The sequence below is a fragment of the Triticum dicoccoides genome, chromosome 5A (assembly GCF_002162155.2).
Source record: "Triticum dicoccoides isolate Atlit2015 ecotype Zavitan chromosome 5A, WEW_v2.0, whole genome shotgun sequence".
In the NCBI taxonomy this organism is placed as follows: Eukaryota; Viridiplantae; Streptophyta; class Magnoliopsida; order Poales; family Poaceae; genus Triticum; species Triticum dicoccoides.
In genome coordinates this window covers 55,691,216-55,701,775 of record NC_041388.1, presented here as the reverse complement: position 1 = coordinate 55,701,775, position 10,560 = coordinate 55,691,216, and the positions used below count along the sequence as shown (strand labels likewise).

The 10,560-nt window shown below is 40.4% G+C and overlaps 1 protein-coding gene across 1 annotated transcript; it reads right to left on the bottom strand.

Moving 5' to 3' along the window:
* Positions 1–828: 828 nt before the first annotated feature.
* LOC119299249 (phosphatidylinositol 3-kinase, root isoform-like) lies at positions 829–8,364 on the bottom strand. Its single transcript, XM_037576499.1, has 18 exons — positions 8,055–8,364; positions 7,877–7,964; positions 6,960–7,056; positions 6,665–6,823; positions 6,356–6,565; positions 5,957–6,135; positions 5,510–5,657; positions 5,212–5,307; positions 4,414–4,549; positions 4,148–4,269; positions 3,858–4,052; positions 3,570–3,740; positions 2,760–2,897; positions 2,459–2,613; positions 1,801–1,944; positions 1,566–1,710; positions 1,308–1,465; positions 829–1,202 (listed from the first exon to the last, which is right to left on the bottom strand). The coding sequence occupies exons 1-17, from the start codon at positions 8,203–8,205 to the stop codon at positions 1,328–1,330; spliced, it is 2,472 nt and encodes an 823-aa protein (XP_037432396.1). The 5' UTR covers positions 8,206–8,364; the 3' UTR covers positions 829–1,202; positions 1,308–1,327.
* Positions 8,365–10,560: the final 2,196 nt, after the last annotated feature.

Below are 10,560 nucleotides of genomic sequence, written 5' to 3'. Positions count from 1 at the left end.
TATGGCAATGACGGGAATGCCACCATCATGTCTCCTATTGCCGACAGCCAACAGCGAGACCTCCAAGCGAGAGAGGACCTCGCTGCAAGGATGTGTTGCCCCAGGGTCGAGTAGAACTTGAGATCCTAGGCCAAACTACCAACAGACCAAGCCAGCAAAATGTGTGAAATTTGTTTTTCTGTGTGTTGTTCTTCATGCAAAGATTATTAGCTATTTTGCCGTCTGGTGTTTTTCCGTGTGTTGTTCTTCATGCAAAGATTATTAGCTATTTGCCGCTTGTCGTGACTTCTGAATGAAACATGTTATTTGTGATAAGACAAACAAATCGGTGGTTAATCTGATTTGTTATCTAGTGTTGGTAGTTGTGATTATTGCCACTCCCTTTGATTCATATTAATTGTTGCTGATTCTGTATTTATTTCAACGCGCTATGTACACGGGGGAACCGGATAATGTGCTCTCTTGCTTATGCTCTTCTGAGCTTTTGTTATCCTCCTGAGTCAAACAACGCTAAGCACTTTCACCAGATCATGCTTCTTCTTCTTCTTCTTCTTCTTCTTCTTCTTCTTCTTCTCTGTTTCAAGATCCTTCCAAATCCAACAATCCGTATTTGACGTGGACTTTGCATCTTGGCTGGTGAGACCCATTCAGGCATAACAAATGGTGGATGCAACCATTCAGGCCAAACACCGCATGTAGTCTGCAAGCCACTCAGGTTATCAACAAACCTGCCTATAACCTACCGAGTCGTCAACTTCTTTTTCACGGTGAAGAAACAATGACGTGGCATGAGCAAATATCTCAGGAATTTTTTCGGATGGCAACGAATGAGCACTCAATTGCTTGGTAAACTAGAATAAGCACCGCTTGTTACATTTTTTTCCTAGGTTTATATCAACACATTGCCACCACATATTACATATGCTGATTACATCACACATATACCAAGTTAAATGCTAGCATGTTCACAAATTTGCACTCCACTGTCCTGTTAATTACATCACACACAGGACGATTTACATAAAGAAGACATATTCACAAATTTGCATTTCGTAAGTTAGAAGTGTCCAACGGGGAAATAAAGTACGTGTGCTCATTTGTCCATTATTTCCACGTTATGCTGTAAATCTATCGCATTCGTCTCCTCTTACCATTCAGTCTCTGCTTGACATCTGTTGTTATTTGTTAATAGTCCGCTGCAGCTGGTGAAGATTAAATAAAAGAGTGGAGGTCATCAGTGGCCATTGCAAGAGCATGTTATTATGCGATAATATCATGTCAAAGCCAGGCATCGTCACCAAACTCACCCAATACAAACGAGAAGTGGTCATCGCCAATATTGAGCCCATCTATGGATGGTCTCAACCATTTGAGGGAACAATGCGCTGACACTATCGTTGATAAGGCCCTGGAAGAAATGTATAGCCTCCTCATCGTCCAGATCCAGCCGGAATTTCTCCTGAACCTGATCAATGCACACCATAAAAGGGGAAACGACATGTGATTATAGGCCGCTCTGCTCTTTGTGAAGAAAAAAAATCCACTCATAAAACCAATTTAATTACCTTAAGGGTCGCATTTTCCTCGGTAGAGATATCTGGAATACTTGATCTTTCCATCAACGTGAAGAGATTCAGTATAAGGCTGCTGTTATTCCTTAAGATGTTGTATGCTTCGCAGCAGTAGGACTTGAATCTTGTATAGTATTGGCTGAGATCCAAAAGGCAAGTTGCAGCGATTCAAAGAGCTGTAGCAAATGAATAATAATTCAAGTATTGACAGAACGGATCAACAAATTACCTTTCTGTGCCACCCATGGCCTCGACCATTTCTTTACATAGTTTCATTGGAGGTGGAAATGGCTTTGGATCTCGACCCAGAATAAAACCGAAGTCCACATGGAAAAGGCACCCGTCATCTCTTATAAGAAGATTATCTAGATGCCTAGAGAGAAACAGAGAGGGAGGGGAAATCAGCCATTTGTTATTCCTCGCAAACTGCATATAGCTCATGTTGACAAAAGGATTGGAAAAAAGAACTGGATGCCATTGTCAGCCAACCAGACCCTTGCTATTGATAAAAATTTCTATAGAAATACCCTGACAATAGACAGATTTACAAGAATGAGGAGCATTTTCATCTTGTTGGCGCTATAAATCAGAATATCGGTCACAATTAGTAAACACCTAGTTGAGCTATATAATCCTTAAAAAATGGTACATGAAAAACAACCATTTTCATCACTGAACAGTAATCAAGAAAAAAAATTAAGTGGGGCACTCGAATAAATTCAGTTTCCTCTAAATGAAAATGAATGGAGTTGGACATGCAGCACCACAGTTGAAGATTGCTGAATGTACAGAAAACTGAAATAAATGCTTCTGTATATTCATTTCTAAGCATAAAGGATTAGCTATCTTATTCTTATACAGATACTTAAAAAAGAGAAGGCACCAACCTGTCTCCAACACCCATAATGTATGTAATGACAGAGTAACCAGCACAACTTTTTATAAAAGTTTCCAAGCATTGGGCAGTTATACCAAAAGGACCATCTTCATCAGGATGGAACTTTTGCAGGTAACTTGTAATACTGCGATGTTCTGATATAATCTGCGAACAAACAACAATTTAAATCAACAAACTATTTCAGAATGAATCTACAATATGTAGAAAATTTTGTTACTGTGTAAAACATAACCAGTCTTCTGAAAACCTGACAGCTACTGCCTTCCATGATCTTCAAATACTCAAATTACCTGTGCAAGCGGGCTGGAAGGAATGAATTCAACCATCCCTTCATCCTGTCCAGTTGCAAGAACTTGATATGGAGTAAGGTGCAAGTCCATGTTTTCTAGTTTGAGCAATCGGTCCATTAAAGAGACCATTTGAATGACCTACAAAGTGAATCACGAATTAGTCATGATATCCCTACCTTCCATACAAGTAGGTAGGTACTGAGATGTACACTGAGACCAATGTTTAAATAATAGCACATGAACGGTCACCATATCTTTAAGCATCTATATGCTGCATGTTGCCTCATATGCAGCTCCACTATTGTAAAAAGGATGTATCTATTTATACAATGGTATGCTGTCTATGCTAAACATAGGCTATCTATGCATTGAAATTTACATATACATGCACCAAAAAAACAGAAATGTGATATGCAGCTCGTGGTTAGTACTCTTGTAGGAACTATAACCACCGTATTCTCAACATGACTGAGTAACACAGAAGAGCGAACTAAGATCGATGCTTAAGCAGAAAGTGTCACTGATTTAAAACAATGATTGGACACAGTTATGTGCCTTTGAAAGAAGACTCAAGTCTACAGCATGCAATCACATACAATGTGTAATGTTCAATTTTGTTTATAGCTGAAGTGGCAAGTTAGCAAGGATTGAAGATATGACTGGCCCGCTTCACAGGAATATATCACAATGTAACCACTAGTTCAGAATGTAAGATCCAGTATGTAAAGATGGTGATACATGCCGACATACAGACTATAACAAAAGCCAAAAATGATTTCCACTGAATGAGAATCAGACTTGAATAATTACCAATTGATCCTGGCGGAGGTCATCTCCCTTTTTGAAAATCATCTTGGACGTTCCCCCATTTGCCGTCTTAAATGTAAGGCGCAATGGAATTAAGGAACTCTTGAATATAGACGACTCTTGAGGCACAACACCAGTAAGGAGAAGTGTAGGTGCTAATGGTGAACGAATTGGCTGGAAAGGATTTATCAGAATTAGTCAATCCAAGCAACTAAGACAAGTCAATCTACACAATCCTTGTTTTTCTAGCATTGAAGAACAGTAAATGTGAGCATTTGTAACAAGTTTTACCTCATCAAAGTGGGTAAGCTCACTGTGAACTCCTGATAACAACTGTCTCAGTTTCTCGATTTTCTTTTCTGCATTACCACGAGTATTTCTTACATCCTTCATAATAGAACATAATTGAGCAGTGAGTTCCGTTTGGCGTGATAAACTCTGCCACAGTCGAAACCCATCTTCATCGCCATCCTCCCTAGCAATCATCTGTTAACAGAAACAATGGTACATAATGAAAATTACGTATCAGGAACAGGAAGGATAGAGCTAACATGATGTGTCCAAAAAGGAAGGGAACATACTTTCATCATTTCATCTTCAAGCATGTCATACGTACTGTAGTATCGTTTTGCATATGCATGATCATGGAGCTCAACAACCACATACCAGCGAAGGAAACTAGCAATTTCAATGTTTGATAAAGCTGAAATGAACAAAAGATCATAACACATGCTTGAGTTTTCTCAGTAGTCACATAACAAAGAAATGCTGATCACAGTAACCAGATGTGACAAATGGAGTCATGATCACATTCATTGTAGAATTTAATTAGAAGGATAGATCGTACCGCGGTTTACAAGAAAGTGTGCCAGGCGTGACTTGTCCGATCGTTCAAATCGAAGAGCTTGCACTAACTGGAGTAAGTAGCATTGCAATTCTTCATCATCAGCCCTTTCAAGTACGCTCACAGCATAAGCACGGACCTTTGCACAAAAAATACAACTTAGGATATAATATTTAGGAGGGCATGAGATGATAAAATCTGTCACCCAGAGTCACATGGACTAGTTACTCGATCATTGTTTAGTTACGAAGAGGTGGGAGAATCATCTATAACCTTAAGAAAACCTTTTTGGTCGGAAAGAAAAATGTGCTAGTAGCGATGCAGGAGAAAGTTCTTTTAAAGAAGGTTAAGAAATGAAAGCTCACAGGCTAAATAGAAAAATAAAACTCAAATTTGCACTCTAGGTTAAAGAAGCCAGAGCACCAGTAATATTTTTCATATAACATGTCAATCCCAAACACAGAATAGGACGGCTACAAAAATCTAATATACAAGACAAAAAGAGCAGACAGTGTCTCTACTGCACCAGAGCAAGCGATATTATGAGAGAAGTATGTGTAAGTGATGGCAAAACTGAATAAACAGACCCGACAAAAGGAACACATGTCTTCTAGATGTCATACCAACGTTTTTTCACAAAAAATTCTAGAATGGGAATTGCATAATTATTGGTGACTAATTCAGTTAACAGAAGAAAGGGCAACAAACAAAAGCCTCTATCAATGAAAGAGCAATACAAAAACAACCCCACATACATTTATTAAAAACAGAAGCACAGACAGAGGTGCCTAGATAGCTTACTTCCTCGCTTTTAAAATCTGATGAGAGAAGCTCTAATGCATCAGCCACATCAATTGTTTCCCACTTTCCCATCAATTCAACAGCTTGTTTAGCTTCCTGCCCATTATAACATACTAAACATAAGAAGCTGCCAGATAATTTATAAATTAGATCGAGGTATGTGGATTTGGTATCTCCAAAAAATTTAACAGTCTGCCAGGTCCTTTAGAGCACATGCAAGCAAAGAAACATCCCCTGGTTTCCTCTGATGCACATATGAAGTATAACAATCAATCGAGATATTGATATTTTTACTAACTTGGATATCGCTCCAATCCACTGAGCGGAGAAACTTTGTAAGAGCTTTCTTCTCAGACATCAAAGAGAAACGGAATTTCCACACCAATTGCTTCTCATCTGGCAGTATAGTCCGTGTAGGAGGACATTTGATGATTCTTTGAAGTGACCTGCCCACAAAGCACAAAGTTATTTAGCTAGAAACCAACAATTGTATATTCCTGTTAAGCTAAGCACCTGAATTGTGCTTCTTGCCACTTCTGATTCATGCAGGTAACATAAAAATGTGTTTGCCTCATTAATTCATTTGAGAAAATCAAGATATTAGCAACCACTGAAATTAGCAGCATTCATCATGGGACTTTCTATTCTCTGAGTGCTACTACAGCATGATGGTGGTACCACATGAAGATCATAAGGTGACAGGGAAACAACAAATGAAAGAAAACATACTGCAGCTTGCACTCACTTTCGCTCATTTGAGCTCGGTTTCAGATCTTTATCAATTATTCCACGAGTCAAGCTCCTGGCAAGCTTTAACTGCTTGTGCTCAGATGGGTTGGTTCGTCCAAGTTCAGGATCCCACACAGTAACAAGCTCGTTTGATAATGATACAGGGGTTGGTGCATAGAAATTCGCTCCAGATTCCTGAGCAGGAAAAAATCAGAGTAGAATTTATTGTGAACATCACTATATGAAATTTCTTGCATTTAAATAAATATCAGATTACTCAACATTTCAAAAAGATTTTTTTCTCCTTTATCTATGAACAGTTACCAGAAAATGAAAAGAACACACATACGAAAAAATGGAAACATGCAGAATGAAGAGAAGACACATAGAAACTGAACGGAGCATCGATGTTAACCTGGAAGACAACTCTGTGTTCAAAACTACAGAATTCAACAACCAGGCTCGGGAAAGAATTCTCCAGCCTTTCACACTCCTTCTCCTTAACTTTGTCGATCGCACTGAAGGCCAGACGGTCCAGCCAATCCACATGTTGTATCTGCCCTCTCTCGTACTTGTTAACGAGCCTCTCCAACCGCTCAATCTCCCCTCGCTCATTCTTAGGAACCTACAGGTACTAACCGATACGAAAAGTTAAGCTCGCCTTGAGGTGATAGAAGCAAACACCAGACGCAGAGATTGATGATCCTAAAAAAAGGTTGCCCACCTTGCCAGGGGTTGTGGTAGGTACTCTTCCATCTGCCTCCTTTTGGGGCCATAGCTGCAGCTTCTGCTTCCCTGTTTTAAGCTGTTTCTTGCTGTTGAACAGAAATATGGTGGCTCCACCAACAACACTTTTGCCCTCACCAGATGACACGTCCCAAACCTACATCAATCAACAATACAAAAGCACAGTTCAAAAGTCAAACAACATACTAACGAGTTATATCAACCTGTCAAGATAGTTTCGTTTTGTTATAATTCAAAATCATCTAAGTCCGTGATAGATATAGACGGTATACCGTGAATGCGAGCTGCGCGAGGGAGGTTAGGTCCCTGTATTTGGTGCACAGCGTGATGAGTTCGTTCCAGCAGTATGGCGGTCCTGAAGATTCGAGCCTGGCACCAAGGTTACAAGAAGTTACTAATGGTGGCGATGTGAATAAGAGGTAACTGCATACTTTTGGTTGGTAAGTAACAGAATAATGACGATATCATATTAGATCTGTAGTTTCTGGATTGCTACAGTCTAACAGTAACCTAACCTGCTGGCTGCTGTACTCTTCAATATTGTATGAAACGTATGCCATTCCAAATCCTTCTAAATTGTTTTTCCTAGATATGCTTACTGCTCACCATTGTTGAAACACTTTTTATTGCCTGAAATGTATTCATTTATACATCCTCACATAATTACCTATGTTTTTTTATGTTTACATCTAGGAAGGAGAAATCACAAGTTAATAAAAATGTTATGGTGTGTAGTGAAATTCTCTACTGAGCGACCTCTAGATGTACTTTTAGCACGCTTTAGTGTGCAATCGCTCCAATGCTTTTGTGTTTTGTCACTTCCTAGTTAACTCTTTTAAATCCCTTTTTAGCTTCCAAGATTGATTTTGAAGCTTCTTTTCCTTCCAAATTGTAATGTTCTGAATCAACACTTACCATTACTGACACATGGAGTTGTCCAAGTTTTGCTTAATGAGCTTGCATCTTTCAACATGGCTGTCTTTAGCCGTGCTATCTAGACTAAAACACTGATTTCTCGTTTGTGTTTTGTGAATGGGCCTCCTAATTCAGTTTACCGAATTTATTCCAGGGGAATTCATCTTAGATTGCAACTTCACATTCAACAAAGATTATTCATCCACATGTTTCGGCAGACCATCTAGTCTAGTAGATACAGATCGTATGGAGAGACGGGACAGAGCGAGAGTACCTTGTGTTGACGGGAAGGCCGAACTGGATGCCGTCGATGTAGAGCTTGCACTCGACGAAGAGCTCCGAGACCTTCTTGTCGAGACCATCTGCGAGGAAGTAGACAAGGAACATCAGAAGTGAACACTACAAGAGAGATTTTGGGGATGAGGGGGAGGGGAGGGAGCGAGAGTGGGCGCCTTGAGCGGGGGGCGGGATGGGGGCCTGGAGGACGCGGAAGGTGAGGGGGAGGCTGATGTCGCAGGACAGGAAGAAGCGGAACTCGCTGCTGTTGGTGCTTCCCGCCCCCGCCGCGCTGGTCCTGCTGATGCCGACGGCCGCCGCCGCCATGGACGGCCGGGGGAACGGCCGGCGAGCGGAGGTGGGGAATCGAGGGGCACGGAGAGGTCGGGCCGGCGAGGAGGTTTTCTTTTTTTCCGGGGGAACACGGCGGGGAGGTGGCGTGCGGGCTGCCTCGTCTCGGCTCGCGGAAAAGGAGACGGACGGAGAAGTGCTGTAGACGGAGACGGAGAGGACACAGGACTCCTGGGTGGGCCGGGCTTGCCGTTTCGTGCCCGTAAAGAGCACCTCACGGTTCTATATGTTGGGCTCAATCATTCCTCACGAAAGTACAATAGCCCAGAAACGGCCTTGGATAGTGCTCTCACCCGAAATCACTAAAAATCCCTTAAAAAAAATCACTCCCACCTCCTCAGGTTGCGAAAAGTAACGCGCTGCATGTGCGCCACTTGTCGCAACATAAGAGTTTTTATTTTTATTTTCGTACATTCATTTATTCAAAATATTTTATTTCTTAAATCGTGCGTTCAAATCTTGAAATGTTTTCACTATTTGATTTCTTGTGTCGAAATTTTCAAAACTAGATGCCATGTTGATAGGTTTTGATAAACTTTTTTTCACGAAAAAACCAGACGAAAAAACCGTCCCGGAAGCACAAGTTTTCCTCTTTTCCGGAAGAGGCGCGCCCGTACCTCCCGCGAACGCATGACCGTGTCTCTCGCGGAAGGAAAAAAAATGCGTTTTTTCGTTTCCGAGAGGCACGGCCGTGACTCTCGCGAAAGTACAACCGTGCCTCTCGTGGAAGGAAAGAAAAAACAGAAAACGTGTTTTTTTCGTTTTTGAGAGGCACGGTCGTGACTCTCGCAAAAGCACAACCGTGCCTCTCGCGGAAGCAAAATCGTGCCTCTTGCGGAAATAAAAAAAAAACAGAAAATGTGTTTTTTCCTTTTCCGAAAGGCACAGTCGTGACTCTCGTGAAAGCACAACAGTGCCTCTCACGAAAGCAAAATCGTGCCTCTCGCAGGAGAAAAAAACAGAAAACGTGATTTTTTTTGTTTCCGAAAGGCACGGCTGTGACTCTCGCGAAAGTACAAGCGTGCCTCTGACGGAAGCAAAACCATGCCTCTCACAAAAGAAGAAAAAAAGAAAACACATTTTTTTTTCGAAAGGCACGGCCATGACTCTCGTGAAAGCACAACTGTGTCTTTCACGGAAGCAAAACCATGACTCTCGTGAAAGAAAAAACGTATTTTTTCATGCAATTTCTTTTTCAAGTGGCGCTGATCATTGCGAGGCTCCCAAAGGAGCGCTCGTTAATTAGTTGCTCTTGCTCTCACCACTTCATGTTTCATTTTTTTTCTAAACATATACGAATACGAATACATATGCAGATCGGATGCTACTCCAGTACGAATATATATATATATATATATATATATATAGGGAAAATAATAGTGAATAATAGTGACATACTTTTTTTTGTTTACTCAACTCGAACCGGATATAATAATAGTGACATACTTTTTTTTGCGGAGTTAATAGGATTTCATTGCTCAACTGTTGAAATATTTGTTCCTACATAGCAGAGGAACGTCTGCAGGTCCAGAGCGCAACCAAACTGTAGTTCAGCCCTCCGATCGTCCGAAAGCAGCAAGTGTGTGGCTAACAACGTTCTGATTCCTACTTACATAAGCAATAGAGATATCCCTTTCATCAAAGAGCCTTTTAATAATAGTGACATATTTTTTAAATAAAGTAAGTCAATAGCTTTGTGACACAAAATAATCAGCTTGCAATATACAATAAGTCAAATGGTAGACATGTTTATAATAATAAATACTACTCCCTCCGTTTCTAAATATAATTATTTTTAGAGATTCCAAATACGGACGATATACGGAGCAAAATGAGTTAATACACACTCAAAAATATGTCTATATACATTCATACATAGTTTTTATTGAAATATCTAAAAAGACCTATATTTAGGAATGGAGGGAGTGCTGCAATGCATAATCTTTATCTTTACCTAATAATATTGAAGAACGGTGCCTTTCATAGTTCTCCATAGGTCACGCCTTTATATCCATTAATTTATGTTAATCATAAATAAAAGATTAACGGTCGAGATTTAAAATAATCTATATACATATACCTACTATAAAACAACAACCGAAAGAATAAACCGTTTCTGATACAAAATCATGCACGTGGGACTTCTAAACTTCTAGGGATCTATTTTTCTAGTACATGATTAGCGGGATCTCTAATCCCCTACCTTACATCGATGTGGTGCAGTACCTCAGGGGAGCTTTCTAGCTCTCAGACTCCGCCACGCCAGTACGATCATCTACACGGTGATCTCTAATCCCTACTTTGACCTCGCCATTGATGTCATGCAGTACG